Source organism: Prunus persica, chromosome G7 (assembly GCF_000346465.2).
Source record: "Prunus persica cultivar Lovell chromosome G7, Prunus_persica_NCBIv2, whole genome shotgun sequence".
Lineage (NCBI taxonomy): Eukaryota > Viridiplantae > Streptophyta > Magnoliopsida > Rosales > Rosaceae > Prunus > Prunus persica.
The window spans coordinates 3,637,175-3,661,107 of record NC_034015.1 but is presented as its reverse complement, the minus strand read 5'-3'; the positions used below and the strand labels follow the sequence as shown (position 1 = coordinate 3,661,107).

Here is a 23,933-nt window from a genome sequence, read left to right as displayed (position 1 = left end):
CATTTTGCTCTTTATGGGTAGCCTAGCCTATTTGTAGCTGCCGGAAGAAAAAAGCCCTTACAGACGTCTCAACATGTTGGCGTCGTTTTTGAAAGCAAAAGTGAAGGACGTCAATCCAGCTAGGATTTGGCATCACGGTTGGAAGGCTTAAAATGTCTTTTTCTTGAGTTAAAACTTGCAACGTTGGAATTGACACTTCGATTAGAAATGCTCTTAAAGAAGAACTCATTTTATAAACTTCTATAAAATTATAATTAAATACTCCCGAATTTTTAAATTTCTTTAAAATCATAATTAAATACAACCCTTCACTTTTCTCAAATGCCACTTCACCTGAAAGTCTTTGGCAAGTTTTTTTTTATTTTTTTGCGATTTTTGATAAGTGACAAACATTTTTCATTATAATTTTTTTATTTTATTTATTTATTTTTGTTTTTTTTGGCTTTCACATAGTTTGACAGTCCAAAATGACCAGAAGCTTTGTGGGTCGTGACCTGCCTTTTGACCTCAATTGTCTACATCGTCCAAACGCGCAGTTACCATTTTGCAGGCCTCCAATAAAATTTCTCCAACCAAGTCCAATGGCTGACAAGCTTTCTAGTTTCTAACCCGCCGAGAGAATAATATGATTGGTCTCATCGATTGAGTTGTCCCTGAAGCTTTCTTCTCAACCTCAATTTCTATCTGCAGGTGCGATTTCAATTTACAACTTCATCTCTCGTTCTTCTCTGCTAACGGTTTGTCTCAATTATCATGGAGATTCTTTGACTTTGCGAATTCTCTACCTTTTTGTATTTTGTACACAAATTTTCACTCTTTCGCTCTTCCTTTTTGTGTCTCTGTGTGTATGTTCAGTGGATTTTCACCATGTATCATGCCAAGAAGTTTTCAACAGCAAGCTTAGTCCCTCACAAACCCCAGAGCTCTGAGGAGCTAGCAAACGTTGGGGTTGTCAGTGGTGGCTCTTCAGTGAAAAGCCCAACGCCTTCTGGGGGAAGTGGCAAGCAACGCCTGCGGTGGACTTCGGATCTCCATGACCGCTTCGTCGACGCCATTACGCAACTCGGTGGACCAGATAGTGGGTATTTTCTTTTCAGTAACGTAATTCTATTTGGTACTTTCTTTTTAAATTCTATTTTTTCACTGTAATTAATCCATCTCTGTTGTGTTTTTTCCCTTTAGCAGACATGGGTTCTTTTTCTTTCCCTGTTTTTGGGTCAGTTGTAGTTTTCCCGAGTATTTAGCTCTGTTAAGACTGTGATAAATGTATGTTTGATTGCTCACGGTGTCAGGTAATAGAATTACGAGAAATCAATTTTCACATGTTTGAAATAGTTTAGTGGCCTTCCTACATTATCCCTGCCTTACAGTATCAGGAATTATAATTTTTTTTTTACTTTTTTTTTTTTGGGTAAACTAACTTTTACTTCATTAGTTCTGTTGTGTGGTGATCCTCTTTATTCTGAACCAAATAATTTAGAGGGATTTTTATTTCATAATTACTTGATTAGTGGCTGCATTTATGGTAGTTTCAATAAAGATGCTTGCGGAAATAAAGGCAGGATTTTATTGTATTTCCTGTGTTTCCAAAACTTTTGTTCTTTGATTACGGATGACTTTTCTGTTGTAGAGAAACTCGTCTTCTAACTGAACTCTAGAATTGCTTCTCTCTCTCCCTCCCCCTTTCTTTTTCTGATGTTTATGAGTGGGGACCTATGCGGTTGAGATGGCTTTGGTTTGTTTTTTCAGCACAATTTTTTTATTTCATCTTTTTGGTTTTTTTATTTTTTATTTTTTCCATTTCTGCCGTTGAGGTATGAGTGCTGATTTGAATAGTTGGAGTCTAGTGCCAAATCCTATAAAATTTGATGATAAATTTCTTGCGGGTAAGGGTAGTTCAGTGAGATTCATTTAATCAGTTAGATTCTAGTTAAAAGTCATAAAGAAATTGGTGCCTTGAGGAGGGGGTTCATGATTGGGAACTTGTTGTTTAGGAACATGCCTCTTATGTGTAGATAATTGTGGAGAGTCCTCTTGAGAAGGATTCATTGTCATGTTCTATCATTCATGGTAAGTGTGAAGTCATTTCTAGTGGTTAGGGCTCCAAAAAAGTGGATTGCCTTGGAAATTCTTCTCTCATAGCTATCCTTCTTTGTCTCAGAGGTCTAAAATGTGGCATGCTATCCTCGAATGAATATCTAACATGTCTATATATGGCCACGTGAAGATATCTTTGTTGTTCTTTAGAAACTCCATCAGCTGCCTATTTTCTTCTTCTGATAGTCGCACATCTGCGCTTTCTGGCTTAAATGGATACAGATTCTTTTCCACTAGTGGTTCTAAAGTGGGGATTTTGATTAGGCTCATGCCTGAACCATTTAGGCGGGTCCCCTTCTAGTTGTTTTGAAGGTTCATCTTGATTTTCCGGCTGTTTGGTACTGGCTGGTCACAATACTGTGGCATTGTGCATCTCCGTTTTTCAGTTAACAACTAAGTAACTATTATTTGAGGCCGAGACCGGCCAGCCTTATTACCCTGCAAAATTGAGAGAACATTACTAGGAGGCTCAAACCAAAGTTAAAAGCGAACTCAACTTTCAAGGTCCAGCTTAGCCATAGTGTCGATGTACATGGGTCTCCTTTGATGTCAATGGTTTCTTGCCTGTCCCTGTAAAACCACTCATGATGACCTGGTGCAAGTTCGAAGGAATCCCTTCCATTTAATGTACCCTTTACTTTCCTATTCAAGTTATATGCAGATGGGCTTCTTCCGGTTTGAGCTCTGCTAAAAGTTATAAGGGGAAAGAGAGTCTCCCAGTGTGAAGTCCACTATTGCCTTATCAACCCAAATAACCGGTAGAGTGACTCATCCATGGCATTCACTTCCTTCCAGCCAAAGCTGATCAATTTGCTTGGCTTGATTTAATATTCTATACCTTTAACGCTTTATTTCCGCAGCTGTCCCAAAAACTTTACATGTGCAAGTGTGACTACCAATGGCTCATGGTTTAAGAGGTGGATGCGTTCTACATCCTTATGTCTGAATTACGTTTGTTTTGCTCATTGCCATAACTATTGTGCAGGGGTTTAGATCCTACAAATTCTTTTCATGATTTCTTGTTGTCTTTCTTGTCTTGTTCTTCTCTTAGCTTTCATTTCATGATCCGGGCCAGGATTCTTGTAAATGACAGTTATAATCTGGGAAAAAAATTGGACTATTGATAGAACATTCTGTTTAGGTAACTTTGGTCATTTCATCAATTGTGCACGATTGGCCTTGTGTGGAGGGAGCATCCCCTTGTTTGATCATGGCCTCCACTTTCCTCCTCAAGTTCCTGCACTTGTTAGTTGTCTGATGGATGTTAAGGAACAATGCTTACGTGTATCTTGCCGCTCTTGTGGCTTCCTCATAGGTGGCGATACTTGAAATAATATCCAAATTCTATTCGCATGTACGATTTTGCCAAGCACATGGTCTGATGGATCTCAGTAAAGGTTTCTTTAGGCTACTTGATCTTTCTGCTTTGTCTTTTGGTTTGTGCATGAGGATTGTGAAACCACTTCCCTGTTGATCTTACTCATTGCTTGGCTGTTCCCTCCTTAAGTCTTGTTGTCCAGGCCTAAGTGCTGATCCAACCCATGGCTAGTGTACAGCTTTCACATTTTCCTACCTAGGACATTCAAAGACAAATCAGCTCAGGAAATCCATCAGTTTCGTCTTCCCATTTCATGTTGGAGTTAGATGCTTTCTCCTTTTGCTTCTTCTTACATATGTACTTGGAGATGAATGCCTCATAGAGTTTGGTAAAATTTGGAATGGGCCTCAATGGAAGATGTCTAAATTAAATTTAGTGTTGGTCCAAATAGATGCGAGAACACATTGCACATCAGTGCATCCTCATCAGCTTCAGGCACCATTTCTAGTGAAAAGGGTAAACATGCTCCGACGGATTTGTCTTACTTTGAATATTCAGAACTTAGAAGAAACACAAACATCTAAATTTTTTGGGCTTGCAAAACTCCTTGAGGTAATTCATCTTCTACTCCATTTGTAGAAGCTTGATCTTCCATTTAGTCTTCTTTCAGCTTATTGTTGCTTTGAGACCTTGCTCTGAGCCCACAGAAAATTGCGAATTTGTCTAGGTCCAATCATGTTGTCATGGATTTTGATAATTCAAAATGTTTGGTTCCAGCATTCAGCTTTCCAAGTCATTCTTGAAGGACTGCTCAATTATTATTTTTCTTTTTTTGTGCTTCTGGGGCTAGAATGGAGGTATTTAAGACATTTATGTTCAATTTAGGGTTTACACAAAGCATTCAAAGTATTTTAACTTGCATATTTTATGCATAATAGTAGTTCAACTGTGATACCTTCATAAAGTCATTGAGCCAAATGATATCTTGCCTGAATGATCCTATGTTTCTACTAATAGATCGGTTTTGGTGGTTGAGCTGGTGTTGCCTTTTCCCTTGATGCTTCTTGAGTCTTTAGGCCACATTTCAGGTAGTCTGACCTGGGTGGACATTCTGTCTGTTATTTTATAATCCAATTTTTCAGTTTTTTTTAATTCCGTTGACATCATGTTTAATTCGGCGATATTCTCGTTTATTTGGTTCAGTCCAACTAGCATGTTTAGTCCAACTTGAGTGATAGGTTCACATGGAGAAGGATCTTGAGCAGTAGGTTGACGTGTAGAAGACTACAAGCATTAGGGGCGTAAGCAACAGGTAGATCCAAAGAAGTATTTGGATTCAGGAACTGTACACGTATTATCATTTTCCTTAAGTTTGGGAAGATGGAAGGTTGGATTCTCAACATTAAAATAAAACACCAACTCCCAAACTGACAATGTATAAACTCTAATAAGTATCTCAATATAATATGCTACAGTGGTGTTCTGATTGCTATGAAACTTGTGCGTTGATAGTGCTGTTGGTTGAAGTAGAAGTCCAATTGTGAATTGATTTCTGTTTCATCTTGGCCTTTAATTGATGCTAAGTGTTGAGATTCCTGTAAAAAAAAACATGCTCAGGCATGGAAGAAAACTGTGCCTAGTATGAGGAAGAGCCAAGGAAGATTTGTTGAACAACTAATTCCTTTGTTTCTCCCCTCTGCTTTCACTCTTCTATCATATACTACAGGTAACCATCTATAGTGATAGTATGAGTCAACATGTTAACTAATAACCTTGATCAAGCGACCTCTGAATTGGAATTACCAATTAGCACTGTAAGGGATATCAATGTGGATGGCTAACTGAATAACCAACCCTTATGAGGACTTTTGCTTTGGACCAATGGGTTCTAACTTTTCACAGTGCTTTCTTAAAGGACAGTCACTGTTGCATTCAGTTAGTTTATTTAGAGAAGTTCTGATTTTTGGTACTTTGAATCTTTTTCTCAGACTAGAGTGTAGTGTTTGGTGTTTTCTTGTAGCCCGAGTTTGGATTCCATATCCACGATTTGTAATGTCTTTCGAGTTAATAAATCTATTTTTCTCTGCGTGCTGCTGGTTTTGTAAAATTATTCTGAGTGTTTGGTCTCATTCTTAATTCTGGTTAAGGATTTGATTTAAGCATTGATTTGTGGTTAGATTTTTCTAATGAACTGTGAGGTAGCTAATGGTGCGTTCACGGGACAAAATGTAGTATTGGATTAAACCATCCCAGTCCTTCATTAGAGGTGTGCAGTCTTTGGGAAAAATCAGTCCCACAGCACAGGACTGGATGTTATTTTTTCCAGATCCAGTCTCACCCAAACTCAAACTAGTGTTTATGATCATATCCATTACCTAATTAATATATTTCATTCTTTCCAATTTGCTTTAGGGGCAACACCTAAAGGTGTTCTGAGAGTGATGGGTGTTCCGGGACTAACTATTTATCATGTGAAAAGCCATTTACAGGTACGGCCACCTTGCTACACTAACCTACGCAGGAACATAAATGTTACACATTTTTATGTTTTCAGTTTTTAATAGCGTTATTATTCTTTTATATAGAAGTATCGCCTTGCAAAGTACCTGCCAGAGTCTCCGGCTGATGGTAAGGGCTTCCTCCATCTATATATGTTATTTCAGCAATAGCAGACTTGTTTTTACAGTATGAAAATATGAATTTGAATTTGGAGAAGCACTTTGACTTATAGGTTCTAAAGACGAGAAGAAGGGTTCTGGAGACAGCCTTTCTTGCTCAGATTCTTCTCCGTGGGTACCTTTTCCCTTACCTTAAATGATTATATGCACACTTTCTGTCTCGTCTTAAGCTTTCATGACCAGTATCATCATATCTCTTTACTTGCATAGTCCTGTGTCTTATTATTATATTAAAGATATGCATCTAATTAGAATCTTTAAATTCTTCAGTGGAGTCCAAATTAATGAGGCATTGAGGATGCAGATGGAAGTTCAGAAGCGTCTTCATGAACAGCTTGAGGTAAGGTCTCTTGCCCTCACTTTGCCTTAAATTGCTGAAAGAGGAATATAGTCTGGCCTGAAAAATATTCTTGCACACAGGTCACTAGGATTTCAGATATATTGGAAGAAAAGCACATAGAAAGAAATTTGTTTTCTGATAGACCAGAAAAAAATTTATTCAAAAACTGAAAGGGAAACTTTAAATTTCTGCTAATAGTGATATTGAAAACGCTGCCGTGGCCTGGGTGGTAATATGGCAACTCTGGAGGCTAGCAACTGGTTAAGTAGTAATGGTTTGTAGGAGTGTTTTCGGAATATTTGTGGTGGGTTGAGTACTAGTGGTTTTTTCTTAAAAGATATTTTGTTGGGATGCGAAAGTTGGTGGGTGGATAATTGCAAATGTCCATGTTTTCTTCTGTTTTTTTCACAGAACACATTATTGTGTTGCTTGTTCATTTCGAGTGTAGTGCATGATTCTGGAACTGGTCCTGGACCCGATCCTCGTAGTTTAGAACACTGGCGCATTTAATATGGCGAAAGCTTGTGTCTGTTCTTGTGTATGCACTTTATTGTTATTGTTATTTGTCACTTTCTTCAGGTCTGTGCCTGTGCATTTTGATTGGCTATACTTGTGTTGGCTATATTAAAAGTTTACTAATATATTTGAATACAAATTCAGGTTCAAAGGCAGTTGCAGATGAGAATAGAAGCTCAGGGTAAATACTTGCAGAAGATCATTGAGGAGCAGGAGAAACTTGGTGGCGTTCTCAAAGGATCTGATGCATTGCCATCAGCGGAAGATAAGCAGAAGCCATCTCAGTTGGAGACAGCGGGCGATGCATCTGCCACGCCCTCATCTCCGCGAAAGAAACAAAGGGTGGATGATGGGTTGCCAGATGGTTGCACCACATCTAATGTGCCTCCAAAAGCTGACCAAAAGAATGAATTTGTGGGTCAGTGGGATCGAGACTTGTATGGAAGTGATGGTGGATTTGGATTCAACTTGCAAAGAGAGTTTAAAGAGAGAGATGGTGATGCTGCACAGAAAGCGCCAATGGAGTTAGATCCCTTGTGTGGTTCAAAACAATAGGACTCCGAAATGTCGGTAGTATTTCATGAAGCTTGTTCGAGTAATTAGAAACCATGTTATGTATACCACGTAAATAGACATGCAATCCATTTTTAATTATACAATGTATGATTTCCCCCTTTTTAGTGTATAAGTAGCATGTAATTTCCTACTCCCCATAAATGCTATGCGATGGATTTTGCATGTACTTGCATCTTAAATCTATTTATTTCGCTTTTTATTTTTTGTGATAAATTTATTTTGCTTGTTAGTTTAAGTTTTCAATGCTTCAATGCTTCAATGCTTAATAATGGATCAACCTCGTACAACACCTGGCTGCTCATCAACGCAGTTCCAACTTTCCTGCTTCATTAACGTCTCTTCGTTCACGGGGTGCTTTAGAAATTGACTTTACAAAGAATTTATTTATATTTTTTTGATACTAATAGCCCCAAGTCCCAAGTCTCCCAACAATCGTACTGAGTCTACTGAAATGACACCAACCTCCAAGATAGGGGTAAGACGTAGAGTGCTTGGTAATCCTCCAAAGAAACTCAACGACAGAGGACTGTTGGAACTTGGATTGGAATTGATACATACCTTATAGGATCCATTTTGTTCCGGGAGCATTTTTGCTTACTACTTTAACCTAGGGGTGGGCATCGGGACCGGAAAACCGGAACACCGAACCGAACCGGTGAAAAAAAACCGGAAAAAAAACCGGTTGACCAAAAAAGTCAACAAACCGGACCGGAACCGGACCGAACCGGTTCCAACCGGTTCCGGTTCCGGTTTTACATCTCTCCGCACCGGACCGGACCGAACCGGACCGGTCATATATTTTATATTTATATTTTTACAAAATTTTAAAATCTAATGCCATATTTTAACTTTTATAATCACTAATTTTCCAAGTTCAACTTCAAAAAATTTCTAAATGTATGAATTGGATTATGTGTTCATTTTTAAGCTAAAAAAATAAGTTATTTATTTTTTTTTAAAAAAAAAAATTAAAAAATTAAAAAATTAAAAATCCGGTTCAAAACCGGAACCGGTCAGAACCGGACCGGAACCGGTTAGAACCGAACCGGCCGGTTTTTGAAATTTTTTTTGCCTAAACCGGACCGAACCGGACCGGTTAAATAATACCGGTTTCGGTTCCGGTTTGAGGTGAGAACCGGACCGAACCGGACCGCGCCCACCCCTACTTTAACCCAATGTATATTCTCACCACTCTCTTAAAAACTCGTGGAATGAGAAAATATGAACAAATTGATGGGTGGAATTGGATTACTGCAATTCAATTGTGAAATTTTTTGTATAGCAATAGCCTGTGTGTTCACTATGCCACCTAGCTTTTCATATGATCTACTGGGTCTAGTTGAGACTCTTGTGTTAATTGAACAGTGTGGACTGCTTTCTAGCTTGTAATTGACTTGTTTTTTAGTTTCTGTTGTTATGATTATTGTGCTAGGAAAACCTTGTTAATTTGTTGTGTAACACTGGTTGCTTGTACTGCATTTTGTTCGAATAATATTTCAGTAGTATGTCAGGAAGTTGGTAGTTATTATTTGTTATTTTTATAACTGTGATTTCATTTGCTGGGAATTAATGCCCAGCTAAGCTATCTATGTATTAATGGTGTCATAGTCAGATTACCATGCTTGACAATAACCCAAACGCTTGCTTGTGCAGACGATATGATTCAGCATCAATGTAAGATGCGTTTGAAGCAGGATCACCCGTCTGCATTTTGCCCGTACACCAATTATGTCCCAAAGGGTGCAAAAGTTTTCCTCTTCTTACTAGGTTTTGTTTTAATTTCCTATGTCAATTAGGTTTACTACAAGAGACTCTTGTAGGGAGTTTTTGTTGATGAATATAATTTTGTAGGGAGTTTAGGGTTAAGTCTATAGAGTTTATATTGGGATTTTGCCCTAGAACTCAATTATCTTTATGTTCAAACTTGGATTCTACCGCTGCCCTGTATCAGTGTTGGACTTGTGGTACTTATTCTGAGCACAGCACTCAAGACAGCCCTGGAGAGAGTGTAAGATGTTGGTATTGTGGCCGTAGAAACGAGCACAAGAGTGAAGATTGCCCGGTACTATCTTCACAACTCAACAGGTTCTAGAATTAGGGTTACTTCTCTCTCTGTCCTTTATAAAATAAATAAATTAAAATAGTCGGATATCTATATCCATCCATCCATTAGCACATATCCCTCATACACGAAATCTGTCAACTCATCTCTTCTTCTCACCCACCATCCTTCCGCCCTCAACTCTCTCTCTCTCTCTCTCTCTCTCTCTCTCTCTCTCTCTCTCCACCGCAAGCCCAAACCCTCCCTCACCACTGCAATTTATCTTTTTCACCCGGCCATGATTGAAAAGAGGATGTTAGTCGGATCGAGCCAGACCCAGCCCCGGATAAGACCTCTTCAACAAGTCTGCAACACAGAGTCCAGCCGATTCGAAAAAAGGTCTGCAACACAGAGCCCATCCGGGCGTGAACCGGATCGAGAGACGATGCGGGTTAAGGATGGGTATTTCGCATGGGAACCTTTGGACAGTGGTGATGACAGTGACGAAGGTGAGGGCGTGGTATGTACGTTGGAGGATGACTATTGTAGTTTAATGGCTGCTAGAAAGGAAGAAAAGGAGATAAAGAGACGTCTTAGAGAATCCAAGCAAACCACTGGTAATTAATTTAATTACCCAAAAGATTTTGATTTTATTATATATATATATATATATATATTTGGGATCGGAAACAAGGTTTTCGAAGGGAATTTCTATTCCAATTCCTAACCCAAATAATCGGAATTTCAATTTTGTGTATTTATTTAACAACGGAAGCGCAAACTAGTAATAAACCAAGAAAGGAGCAATGGTTTTATGTCTACAAAGGTATGTGTTGAACGGAAAATTTTCACAAAAGCAATTAGCCAAGAGTTTGACTTGGTTTAGAATTGAATTTGTTTTGTCCCTGCAATCTTATCAAGAAAAACATTTAAAAATAAAATAGATGTATTTCAGTGGTTTTGAAACACCAAGAGATAAGTATCTCGGTTGAGAAGTGGTCATCAGCTTGAATTCAAACTCATCATAAGATAGCCTCTATAAGAGACATGACAGGAGGAAAAAAAAAAAAGGGAGGCGAGGAAACAGAGGGAGCAGCAGGAACAAAGGAAGAGCACGCACGTAAGAGGATTCCTGGCAATGGTGACTTCTATCATCATAAATAAAGTCAGGAATCTCTCTATGGCAGGTCTCTGCTCAAAGACTTCCAAGGATGTATTCAACATCCAGTACAGTCAACCTATGGGGATTCTTGGCTATGATGATTCCAATCATCACAAATTAAGTCAAGAATATACTCTAAGGCGTACCTCCTCTCAAATACCTCCACGACATCCAGCTATGGATTGACAGCCAAGATGATTGCAATCATCATGAGATCAAGTCCTGATTGGCAGCCAAGATGATTGCAATCATCATGAGATCAAGTCCTGATTGGCTGCGAGGTGCGGCTCCGCTCAGACACTTCAAGGATGTGCTTAACATCCAATTCACAAGCAGTCTATAAGGATTGCTTATCATGATGGGCTAACCATCACAAAACCAGAATTCGTTTGCGGCGCCATTAAAAGACGTAGAGAAACTCCATGAATTTTCTAGGCTTCTCTTTACTGCATTGGCATAATGGCGAAGCCCTGTTCAATGTTGTTCATGTCTACCAAGAAAAAAAAATAAAATCAAACAAGATAGAATTGATGAAGATGTGGAGGTGAACCCACCACGGCGTCAAAAGCTAAGGAGTTTGTGTAATTACCTTCTCAAGTGGAAGTTGCAATCCTCTGTGTGAAGCCCAACAAATCAAAGAGACCCCATGGCAATTGAATTGCTTTCCATATGCCGCTAGCAAGTCGCAGAAGGGAGCTCATCTCTATAAAATCCCTACAAGCATGGAAATAAAAATAAAAACAGGAAGATTGGCATGTGGGTTACCACGTGAAAAGCAAGAGGATTTTTTCCATTTGTGTGTAGCTGGCGATGAGCAAGAAAAGGGGAAGTGGAACTCTACTTCTTGCCAATTGAAGGTCTCAAGGTCCTCTTTGGTTATTGACCTTGGGAAAGTTACAGCACAAAAAGGACAATAAGAGAATTTGTCTCTTTTGGTTCCAAGTCACTTGTGAAGCTGAATCCCAGAAGCATCCAATTGATTATAGGGTCTTCTATTGCTATTGATGTTGCTGTCCATGCAAAAACCCAAGTTAGTTCAATCCATTAATAAATAAAAAAAGAACTAAAGAAAGGCATGGGGATGCTACCACGTGAAGGACAAAACAAGAGAAAAATTATCTCTAATTGGCAGCAGAGGTCAAGCAGAGCCTATGGTTTGATAAAGAGAAGTTCTTTGCCTTAGTATGTTGTCGTGCAAATGTATCTATTTAAAAATAGATGCATGCGTGGTCTAATCCTATATGGAAAAGGGCTGCTGTTCTTCTAACCGCTCCAGGGTCTTCCAATTCAACAAGGAACATTTGGCTTATTCAAAACCCACTGGGAGAAGGATTTCCAGGTTGGGGTGCCTTAATTAAATTCGAGATCATGTGATTTCGGCACCAAGTCTGAAATGAATGGGAAGTGAGAAAAGGAAAAAATATATCTCAAGTTGCAAATTGTCTTGGCAAGTGGACATTTGATATAAACTCAAAATAAAATATTTGAAGACGTCGTACATCCCATGTTTTGGTGATCATCCGTTCATGTGGGCCCACTTCTTAAATATATATGTCAAAACCTGACGGCCTCAAGCCAATATTCTAGGATTTGGCGACCTCAAATACAATGGACTCATTCATTACAAGTCTCAAGCCCAACGAACTTGTCCATAAAAAACAATCCAATTGGCGAACAATTGTTGCAAAGTCTCAAGTCCGTAAATTATGGATTATGGGCTTAAATTCCAAAAATGCCCATTAATTCTCAAATCGTCAAGTGAAGACTCAAGTGGTACAAAACCACACCAGATGTCAAGGGTACAAAACCACTTCAAAAGCCACATTAAGAAATGTGGGAATCAACCATTGTTGCAAAGAAGCTGTTCAGAAAAGAGTGCCAAGTGACTCAACCATGCTGTGACTATGACTCTAGTCCAAATAAATTATTGGTCATGCGCGGAGCATTAAGCTCAACTCCCAAAAGATTTTAAAGGAGCATCAATATGGATTAATGGGTTTTGTTGATAAAAAAAGCCCATTAATCTCAAATCCTCCAAATCATGCATGGATACAAACGCATGTGTCAATGATCAAATTAAATTGGTGGGTTCATCAAAATTGCCCATTAGTTTTCTTTGATATTGACAATGAAAAAAATGGTGCAAAACCATTCCAAATTTTCTCATGGGTCATCTACCCATGAAAATTTCAATGAGATTAAATTCAAATCTCTTAAACACAAATTCTTAATTAGTGGGCCACACTTACCCATTAATTTCCAATTTTTCCCATAGGTCATCTACCTATGGAAATCTCCAAATTGTCCCAAAGATACAAATTCTCAATTAGTGGGCCACACTTACCCATTAATTTCTAAAATTTGGAACTACGTCGGTTTGATCCCGTCAAGGGTACGTAGGCAGTCTAACATCCCAATAGACGCTACCGCAATCAAGTATAAATCTCTGGTTTATCTTAACCAGATTTCGCCAAAACACTTTCCCAAGTGCAATTGTCAATTTTTTTGGGAAAATTAATGGGATAATCAAAATTACTCATTATTTTTCTTGGACATTGACAACCAGAAAAGTGGTACAAAACCATTCAATTTTTCATGGGTCATATACCCATGCAAATTTCAATGAGATTAAATTCAAATCTCTCAAATTCAAGTTCTCAATTAGTGGGCTACACTTACCCATTAATTTCCAATATTTCCCATGGGTCATCTACCCATGCAAATTTCATTGAGATTAATTCTAAATCTCTCAAATACAAATTCTTAATTAGTGGGCCACACTTATCCATTAATTTCTAATTTTTCTCATAGGTCATCTACCTATGAAAATCCCCAAACGCAATTGTCAATGTTTAGGAAAAATTAATGGGATAATTAAAATTACTCATTATTTTTCTTGGACATTGACAACAACGAAAGTGGAACAAAACCATCCAATTTTCCATGGGTCATCTACCCATGAAAACTCTAATGAGATTAAATCCAAGTCTCTCAAACAGAAATTCTCAATTAGTGGGCCACACTTACCCGTTAATTTCTAAATTCCGAACTACGTTGGTTTGATCCCTTTGAAAGGGTACGTAGGCAATCTAGAGATTCAAGCTAGATGCAACCATCCCAAATGCAATCCCATATCGAATCCCTGGTTTATTCAGCTAAATTCACTCAAACACTTCTCAATACAATTCAAATCAAATTTCCCTCGCAATGAGTCATTTATTCATTGCGATTCTTTGAACTACGAGTGGCTTGATTCCCGCAAGGGATACGTAGGCATCCTGAGGTTGGACTTGGGAGCAGTTGCAAAATCAAACACATACGTTCTGTTTCTTTATGATGGAATCAAAGGGTGTTCCCTTGAAGCAAGGGATTGTAATTAAGAGACTTGCGTCTCGAATGGGTCGAACCTAAAATAATAAAATCCCGTTATTTAATTAGTGGTGATGAAATTATATTAGGAGGATCACATTTTCCTTCAACAGTATGGTAATGGTATTGTCTCATCAAAGTTAGGATCTAGTATTGTAAAATTCACTGCCCTAGTAATGTGGACAAATCTGCTATGTTTTTTATTCTTTGTTTTTGGGGTTCCTGACATATTTTTAAAAGACCCACAAATTTCATTAAAAAATTATGAAAACCCTCCATCCCATAAAATACTCTAAAATCCGTAATTTCAGCTCAAACAAACTAAATAACAATAGTTTGGGCTCCTAATGCATTTTTGGATGAAATTATGAAATTGGGTAGCTAGCCTTTAAATTGTAAACTGTGTTCTTGGTTGTCCGTAATTTTTAGATGGGATTTCTGGGTCTTTTAAAAAGTATGTCAGGAACTTATTAGTTATTATTTGTTCTTTTTGCAAGCGTGATTTCATTTGCTGGGAATTAATGCCCAGCTAAGCTGTCTATCTATTAATTAAACATGATTATGGTATCATAATCAGATTACCATGCTTGACAATAACCCAAACGCTCGCTTGTGTAGGCGATATGATTCAGCATCAATGTAGGAAGTGTTTGAAGCAGGATCATGCAACTACATTTTGCCCGTACAGGAATTATGTCCCAAAGGGCGCAAAAGTTGGCCCGGGCACCATGGTGATGATGACTGGGTAGGAGTTATTATTAATTCCTCGTAAGTGTTGGAATTGTCGTGCTTCTGGTCAGCACAGCACTGAAGACTGCCCCAAAGAGCGTGTTAGATGGGTATTGTTTCGGTGGCAAGAGGAACACGAGCACAAGAGTGAAGACTGCCCCAAGCAAGAAGCCGCGTGATAGGACACAATGTTCAGACATATGACTAAAGTCTATTGTTTATGCAGCTTTGTTCGTGCTATTGTTTATGCAGGTGTTTTAGTTTGGTTGACAGCTTTTTCTAAAGTCTATTTAAATAAAATCTGTTTACATTATCCTAGCTAGTGCCTTCTGAATGTCTGAAATGAAATCAAAGGTGGGTGTCAAACTGTTTACCCCCAAAAGGACCTGCCGGCCATTCGCATGGGGTTTGGCCATGGTGGCTGCTTATTGCGATTGCGAAGGTGTGCCACCGTTGTCAATGAAAAACTTCAACAAACTGAAAATGCTAAATAATGATGTCCCTCTTTTGGACGAGCGAGTCTGCCATTATCCAACTTAGATGCTCGCCCTCTTTCTCTTCAACCTCTCCTCTGGAGATTGTGCTTTGCTTCCTCTTTTCCATACACTAAGGATGTTCCAGCCACGTATTTTTGAACCGAAAAGGACCAAGGCCCTATTTCAATTTTGAAGTGTCCAGTTCAATAGGACAATGATCTGAAGAGTGCCTTGTGACGAACGAAGGGGAAACGAGCTTCCCAATCACAGAACAAAGAAAACGGTTAACCCTTCTGTACAAAGCACCGGCTCTAAGGTTGGACCAAGTGAACAAAGCATTGAGCAAATTGGGATCTCGTAAGTTAGAGTCATTGAAATCCTGCATGTTTTTAGTGTGAACGGATCCTTTGCTTTGATTTTCTCTTTTAAGATTTGCATGACTTTTGTCTTCCAAACGCCATCTTATTAAAATTTAATCTAAGGGACTTAAAAGTTGACACGTCATCCTTGAAACAAAAACCTAATTTTTAGTCATAATTAAAATAGAAAAAAAATGCCATAGCCCAACTAACAGAGAAGTTAACGTCTTATTCTTTTCTTCTTTTTTTCTACTTCCTTCCCCAAAACCTATGTAATCACAATCCCTTCTCTTTCCCTATAAAAAACATCTGGATTAATTTTTGTACAATTTCCCAACAGTTATCAATCGATTTGTACCCTTCGTCTCTCTTATTTCTTGCAATTCAGAAATGCTTGTAATTCATTTATTCACTCAATCTATTCCAATTTTCATCAACTCAAAATTCCAAAATTCTTAGTATCTATCTTTAATTTATGAAAAATTTAAACAAATTTCAATTGCAAAATAACGTACCTTTTTGTGTGTATAAAATGTACCCATATTTTCTATAAATACTGCATAATTTTTATATAAATAATGTACTTATATTTGCTGTAAATACTGTACCATTGACCCATAAAAGGAGCAAAGTACTTCTTTGGAATAACTAACAATATGCAATCTTCGCCATTGACTTTTGGACAATAAAGCCTGGTTTGGTATGCTGCTTTTCAAAAAAGTACTTTAGCATTACTATGATATAATTCACTCTTATATTTGTTTTCCTTTTCAATAATACGTGGTTAGCAAATCATAACCTTCAAGTTCCTCAAAACTTTAGTCCAGAGATGCAGTAGGCTAAGACGGGTCTTGTAGGTGCTACACAAACATAACATGCTACATAACTGCACAGGTTGTCATATTGATCATTAAACAATGTTCACTACTACGATTTACTATTTGCGCGACGGAAGTTTGTGCGACGAACATTTTTTCGTCGCGCAAAAAGCACTATTGCGACGAAAAAAAAACCGTAGCGCAAACAACAGAAAACTAGCGCGACAAACAGTTTCGTCGCGCAAACAATCTATGTGCGACCAACACTAATTTCGTCGTGCAAAGGTAGGGGAAAAAAATCCGGTTTTTTTTTTTTTGGCGCCAGAATCTTGCGCGACGACAACAATCGTCGCGCATGACAATATTGCGCGACAATTGAAAGAATTCGTCGCGTAAAGATAGACATAAAATTGTCTCATTTTTTTGGCGGTAAAAAACTTTGCGCGACGAAAGTTTTCGTCTCAAAAGACAACTTAGCGCGACGAAAACATGTACCGTCGCGTAAGAAAACGAGGGATATTTTTTTTTTGGCGCCAAAATGCAGGGTGGATAAATTTTTTTTTGCGCGACGGAGTTACCTTCGTCGCGTAAAGTGTAATGCCGGTGCTTTCTTGCGCGACAAAATAAATAATTTGCGCGACGTAATTTACACCTTGCGCGACGAAATTTGGTGCGACGAAAAATATTATTCGTCGCGCAAAAAAGCAGATGTCGACAGGTAATTGGGCGATGGAAATGTTGTTTTGTGCGACGGAAAAGTGGGTTTTCGCGACGGCATTTTGCGCGACGAATTTAGGTGTTCGTCGCGCAAAGTCCTTCTTCTTCATATTAGTATCTGCCATTGCAGAGGCAGAATGCAGAAATTGCATTCTGCCTCTCTCTCACTCTCCCTGCCGCTGTTCTGCTGTGAATTCAGTACCTTCATTGGGTATGTATTTTTTGGCGTTAGTTTAAATGTATTAATGTAAATTCGTAGTAACACTATTAATTTTGTTATCGTTAGGGATATTTGTGATTAGTGATTGGTGGAGAACGATTGAGAAGGTATGTTATTGTAAAAGTTTGTTTGTTATGTTTGTAATTTTTTGTGAAGTTATATGTGTATAATGTTGTGAAATTGTGCGTGACATAGCACAATGTGTTGTGATGTACGAAGTTAATTGAAATTAACTTCGTACTTTTATTTTTATGTTTAGTAACACGTAGTTTCCCGTTCGAGATTAGTTGGATTTCGTGCATGGATGCGTAATGCATGACTGCGGTCCAATTAATTCTTGAATTGTCCCATTATTTGGACAGTTTGGTAATGCATAGTGTTGTCACATAATCTTCGGCTACAGGATTAGGTTTCGATTGTGGAGATTTCGGTGTCATCTCGGTACGTTCTTCGGGTGGTACGTAGGTATTTATACCTATGCCCACTTCAAGAACTGTGTCGAGATGCTGCCGAAATTAATCCACGTCGAAATCTAATCTCATATAGCCGTAGGTTACGTGACAGGACTATGCATTCCCGAATGGGATAGGGCCCTTACCGGAGGCATAAGGTGACATTATAACTTCGTATGAAGTTGTTGTGATTGTTGTGTCGTGATTGTGGTTTCAGGAATTATGAGCAGAAGGTGGATACAAAACCCGAATAGATGCGTAGACGAATACTTGGATAGAATCGAGGATTTTATTGAGTTTGCACGTAGACACAACCCGGGTGCAACTAGAATCCGTTGTCCTTGTAGGAGGTGTAACAACACGTTGTGGGAGACAATTGAAAATGTTGGATTTCATTTAGTAAGGAATGGAATGATTGAAACATATAGCATTTGGAACCTTCACGGCGAACAAGTAGACCATGCTTCGTCTTCAAATGCCCCAAGAGTGGACAATGTTGAACCTATTGTGGATCCTAATGATCAAGTCATGGGTATTATACAGGATGCTTTTCCATTCGCATCGACCAACATCAATCAGGAAGGGGAAGATGACGTGCCTACACCAATAGACAGTGCGGAGTTTGAACAGTATGAAAAACTGTTAAAAAATTGCAACCAAGAGTTATACCCGAGGTGCGAGAGCTTTTCCGTTCTCACTGCCATTGTGGAGCTAATACACGGAAAAATAAAGTATCGTATGTCGAACTTGTGTTTCGATTACTTTTTAGGGGTTTTCAAGAGAATGCTTCCGACGGACAATTGTTTGCCGAAAGACCATAAACATGCACAGAAGGTGTTGCATGGTCTTGGATTGGGTTATGAAAAAATCCACGCTTGCAAAAACAATTGCATGTTATTCTACAAAGAGCATGAAACGTTGGATACATGCCCTATATGCAATGAGTCGAGGTTCAAAATGACATCCCAGAATAGAACGACTAAGATACCACAAAAAGTCATACGTTATCTGCCCCTTAAACCTAGGTTGCAGCGATTGTATATGTCGATGCATACTGCCACAGACATGAGATGACATAAGGAAAAACGGGTAGACGATGATGTGATGCGGCATCCTGCAGATGGGGAGGCATGGAAAGAGTTCGATCGAACGTTCCCCGAGTTTGCTACTGATCCCCAAAATGTTAGATTGGGACTTGCCACTGACGGATTCAATCCGTATGGGGTTCTAAACCAACACCACAGCACTTGGCCGATTTTCGCATTCCCATATAATTTGCCGCCTTGGAAATGCATGAAAAAAGAATACATGATGATGACTGTTTTGATAACTGAGGATCCTGGCAGGTCAATTGATGTGTACTTAAGGCCTCTGGTTGATGAGCTGAAAGATTTATGGACAAACGGTGTTCGCGCGTATGATAAATCAACTGGGAGGATGTTCACTTTGCGAGTAGCAGTTATGTGGACTGTGAATGATTTTCCAGCATATGCAATGGTTTCTGGGGGAGCACAAAGGGTTATATGGCATGTCCTGTATGCAAGGAAGATGTAACTTCTGGTTGGCACGCGGGAAAAGTTTGTTACCTTGGTCATCGGAGATGGTTGTCATGGGACCACGAGTGGCGAGAAAAAGATAAAGAGTTCGACGGGAACACAGAGCGTCGCCTCAGACCTAGAGAATGGTCCGGTGATGAGATCTTGGAACAGCTGAACCATTTGGATTTTGCCCCGTTCGGGAAAACAGTTAGTCGGACCAGACCTTCTACACATTTGAACTGGACGCACAAGCCTATTTTTTTGAGCTCCCATATTGGTCGAAACTGAAATTGAGGCACAATCTAGATGTGATGCATGTTGAGAAAAATGTATTCGACTCATTGGTGGGCACGATTCTAGATATTGAGGGGAAGACGAAGGACACGATCAAAGCTCGTCTTGATTTAGAAAGAATGGGTATACGAAGGGGTTTATGGATGAATAGGGACAGTGATAAAGCTAGAAGGGATCTTGCATTCTTTTCTATGAAACCGAATGACAAAAAAAAGTTTCTAAAGTTTGTATCGTCTGTCAAATTTCCCGATGGGTATGCTTCTAATATCGCAAGTTGCGTGAATGTTGATGGGGGTAAATTTACTGGACTTAAGAGCCATGACTGCCATGTGTTCATGCAACGCCTACTTCCTGTGGGTATTCGACACCTACTGCCGGAAGATGTGGTGAAGCCAATCATGTTGTTATCCAGATTTTTTTCCCAACTGACGGCAAAAACATTGCGAAGGACAGACATGTTTCAGTTGCGCCATGACATTGTCCAAGTCCTATGCAAGTTTGAGATGATATTTCCTCCAGCTTTCTTTACAAGTATGATGCACGTGATGGTTCACTTGCCAGAAGAGGCATTGCTTGCTGGTCCTGTCAACTATCGCTGGATGTATCCAATAGAAAGGTATATAATCTTTATCATTTGTGTATGCATCATTATCGACACTTTGCTAATTTGTATCATATCGTTTTATTTTGGCAGGCTTCTCGGAGAGCTGAAAAACAGTGTACGCAACAGGGCAAAGCCCGAAGGATCAATTATAGAGGCTTGGGTTCAATATGAGTCGCTTACTTTCTGTGGAATGTATTTAAAAGATGTGGAGACGGTTTTCAATCGTCCTCAACGCAATAATGACGGAGATATGAGAAATGAAAAACTTTCTGTTTTTGCCCAAAGCGCACGACCATTTGGAGATCCTGGACGAGGAGAGTCGTTTTCTAGAAATGACATGGAGGTAGCGCATTGGTTCGTACTGAACAATTGTGATGAGATAATGGCCTACTTAGATGAGCATGAACAGATGATGAAGCGAGAACATCCATCACATTTGGTTGCCCGGAAACATCGTGAATTATTTCCACAATGGTTTTTGGATTCTGTAAGTTATAACTGTTTTGTAATTGACAAATATAAATTGTAGTATTTCATTTTGTCAGACTAACATGTAAATGGTTTTGTATATTATTAGGTGAATAAATTGAAATCATCGAATTCCCCCACTTACAGTGATGAGTTATATAAGTTGGCGTTCGGCCCAATTCGCGCTGAATTGTTCTCGGGTTGTAATGTTAACGGCGTCAAATTTTTGGGGGCCGCACGAGATGACAAGTTGTGTACGCAAAACAGCGGTGTCCATGTCCCAGGTGGAGGCGAAAGTACGGACATTGATTTCTATGGCAAACTGACAACTGTCGTGCAATTGCTTTACAAAGATCGATACCAAGTCATCATGTTTAAGTGTCGATGGTTCGATACCAACCCAAATAGGGCGGGAAGTGTTAAAATCGACCATGGAGTACTGTCTGTGAACATTAACAGAACTTGGTATGATGACGACCCGTACATTTTGGCAAACATGGCGTCCCAAATTGTGTATCTAGATGACCCTAAAGTCGGGAGCGGGTGGAAAGTTGTGCAGAAGATGGATCATAGGAACGTGTATGATATACCAGAACTAGACCCAAGTGACAACGACGTCGACAATGTGGCTGACCAACGTTTAGAATCTTCAATGGAAAATGATGCGGACACACTTCGAGATACAAATGTTATACAAGAACCGTTTCAAATAGAAGGAGTGTCTTCAGTAGAAATACCGATTCAGTCAATTACAATTGACCTCGGTGATCTTCCCCGATACGATGTTGCAGTGGGCCCTAGCAACGCCGATGATGCAGTTATAGAGGAGGAGGAGGAAGAAGATTGGGAGACCGAGAGTGATGATAGTGACGATAACGAAAGTTATTATAGTTCAGATGATGAATAATGAATTTATTTGTAAATTTATTATGTTAGTGTATTCATTTTGTGTAATACAAATCTTTGAATATATGTAGTTGTTATATCAAATCCTTATATATGTCAACATATGTAACATTGTTAAAACATACAACAAAATCAAAAATGAAAAAATATTTAGTTAAACAAGATCGGTAAAACAAATAATATAACCTTCTTTATACAAAGTTAAAAAATGATGAACACAAAACCTTTCCAAAAAATACAAAGAATACACAATTTGAACTAAATGAGAATTTATGGCGCCAAATTCTTGCGCGACGAATGATGCTCGTCGTGCAAACTATGCGCGACGCATATGTATTTGTCGCATAATTTTTGCACGACGAATATACCTCGTCGCGCATAGTTTCCGCGACGCATATACATGCGTCGCTTATGGTCTTTTTGCGCGATGATAAGGTCCCTTTGTTGCGCAAATATATATTAGGGTAACTTTATAGTATAATATATACACACATATATATTTCAAATTGGCGATCGAATTAGTTCATTGTATTCATATGGAGTGTAGGACTGTAGCTGCAAAAAATCATCAACATCGGAGTTAAAATAACCGTTCAATCATCACTTTTTATTTAGAACCGTCGAAAAGTTTTACCCTTTTACTTAAGCTCTGAATGTTTTTTTTGTCCGATTTTTGCTGTCTATGATCTCGAAGTATAAAAAAACAATTATGACGGCTGGATGACTGAAACTAGTTTCGTAGACTGCGTGTGCTATCAAAATCATATATTCACCAAAAACCCTAAAATTTGTTCATACATTTGTGAAAATGTAACTTAACGTTTATGTGATATCCCCTAGTGTAAAAATCTGAAATTGAAGATCAAATTCAGTCATTGTATTCATATAGGGTCAACAAATGTTGCTGTAAAAAATGATCAAAATCGGAGTTAAAATAACCGTTAAATCATTACTTTTCATTTATAACCGTCGAAATATTTTGTCCCGTTCCCTGATATTTGAATGTTTGGTCTTTTTGATTTTTGGCGTATACGATCTCCAAGTATCAAAAAATAAGTTTGCCGGTTGGATCATTGAAACTATTTTAGGGTTTAGGGTTTAGGGTTTACATATTAGGCTAGGGGTCTAGGTTTTGCGCAACGAATATCTTTAACCGTCGCGCAAAGTGAAAGTGAAATTGATTGCGCGACGGACAAATGTTGAATTCGTCGAGCAATCTGGGTCACACATTTCACCCCTCCATCCCCTTTCAACACTCCGTGAAAATTTCAATCAAAATCTTGAACTCGCGCGACGAATCAAATATATGCGTCGCGCAAAGTGAAACTGAAAAAGATTGCGCGACGGATAATTGTTGTATTCGTCGCGCAATCTTGAACACTTAGTGAAAATTTCAACCGAATCAAAATCATGAACTCGCGCGACGAATAAATATATTCGTCGCGCAAAAGCCACAGAACCTTCATTTCCAGCCTTCCGCTAAACCCTAAATCCTAAAAATTTTGGCGGAACGAGAGCGTTTTGCGCGACGAATATGTTATTGTCCGTCGCGCAAGGTTACCATCGCGGGACGTTTACTATCTTCGTCGCGCAAGGTTACCATCGCGCGACGTTTACTGTCTTCGTCGCCCAACAGCCACAGACCCTTCGCTAAACCCTAAATCCCAAATTTTGGCGGAACGAGAGCATTTTGCGCGACGAATGTACTATTATCCGTCGCGCAAGGTTACCCTCGCGCGACGTTTACTGTCTTCGTCGCGCAAAAGCACAAATCCTGATCAGTTTGAGCCTCCTGCTAAACCCTAAATCCCAAAATTTTGGCGGAACGACAGCGTTTTGCGCGACGAACCATGTATTCTGCGTCGCCCAAAGTGCACAGACCCTAATCCCCATTCAAAATTTGGCGTTCTGGGAGACCTTGTGTGACGGATATTTCGTCGCGCAAGATTCATTAATATTATTTTGCGCGACGCATGTTGTTCTTCGTCGCGCAAAGTCGAATAAATTTGTAGAAACCGCGCGATGCCTCCTTCTTCCCCATTTCTGGTTTTTCTCCGTTTCTCCCTCTCTCTCCGCCGTCACCTCAGCCACCGCCGCTCCTTCCGTAGCCTCCCCTGCTGTCGCCGTCGAGCCTGCCGTCGTGTGGAGTCGGTTTTGTCCCGAATCTTCACCGGCCGATTTCTCTCTCCTCCGGCCACCATTTCCGACGCCTGAGGTATGATTTCTCGATTATTTTTTGTGCTCTAGCTGATGGT

General features: G+C 39.2%; 1 protein-coding gene across 3 annotated transcripts; it reads left to right on the top strand.

Annotated features, from left to right (window-relative positions):
• On the top strand, window positions 465–7,738 carry LOC18769160 (myb family transcription factor PHL7). 3 transcript variants are annotated; one of them, XM_020568504.1, is made up of 7 exons: window positions 465–690; window positions 856–1,078; window positions 5,828–5,904; window positions 6,001–6,043; window positions 6,147–6,204; window positions 6,364–6,433; window positions 7,094–7,738. In XM_020568504.1, exons 2-7 carry the CDS (start codon window positions 868–870, stop codon window positions 7,502–7,504), a joined length of 870 nt encoding a protein of 289 aa, XP_020424093.1. In that variant the 5' UTR covers window positions 465–690; window positions 856–867; the 3' UTR covers window positions 7,505–7,738. The 3 variants fall into 3 exon arrangements, with proteins under 3 accessions (XP_020424093.1, XP_007202402.1, XP_020424094.1); XM_007202340.2 differs by having other exon boundaries at window positions 540–737; window positions 7,094–7,691; XM_020568505.1 differs by lacking the exon at window positions 465–690 and having other exon boundaries at window positions 923–1,082; window positions 7,094–7,612.

Coding starts and splice junctions, on each gene's coding strand:
- LOC18769160 (XM_020568504.1), top strand. CDS start 868: ATGTATCATGCCAAGAAGTTTTCAACAGCAAGCTTAGTCCCTCACAAA. Junction 1,079..5,827: donor GCAACTCGGTGGACCAGATA/GTGGGTATTTTC, acceptor AATTTGCTTTAG/GGGCAACACCTAAAGGTGTT. Junction 5,905..6,000: donor ATGTGAAAAGCCATTTACAG/GTACGGCCACCT, acceptor TCTTTTATATAG/AAGTATCGCCTTGCAAAGTA.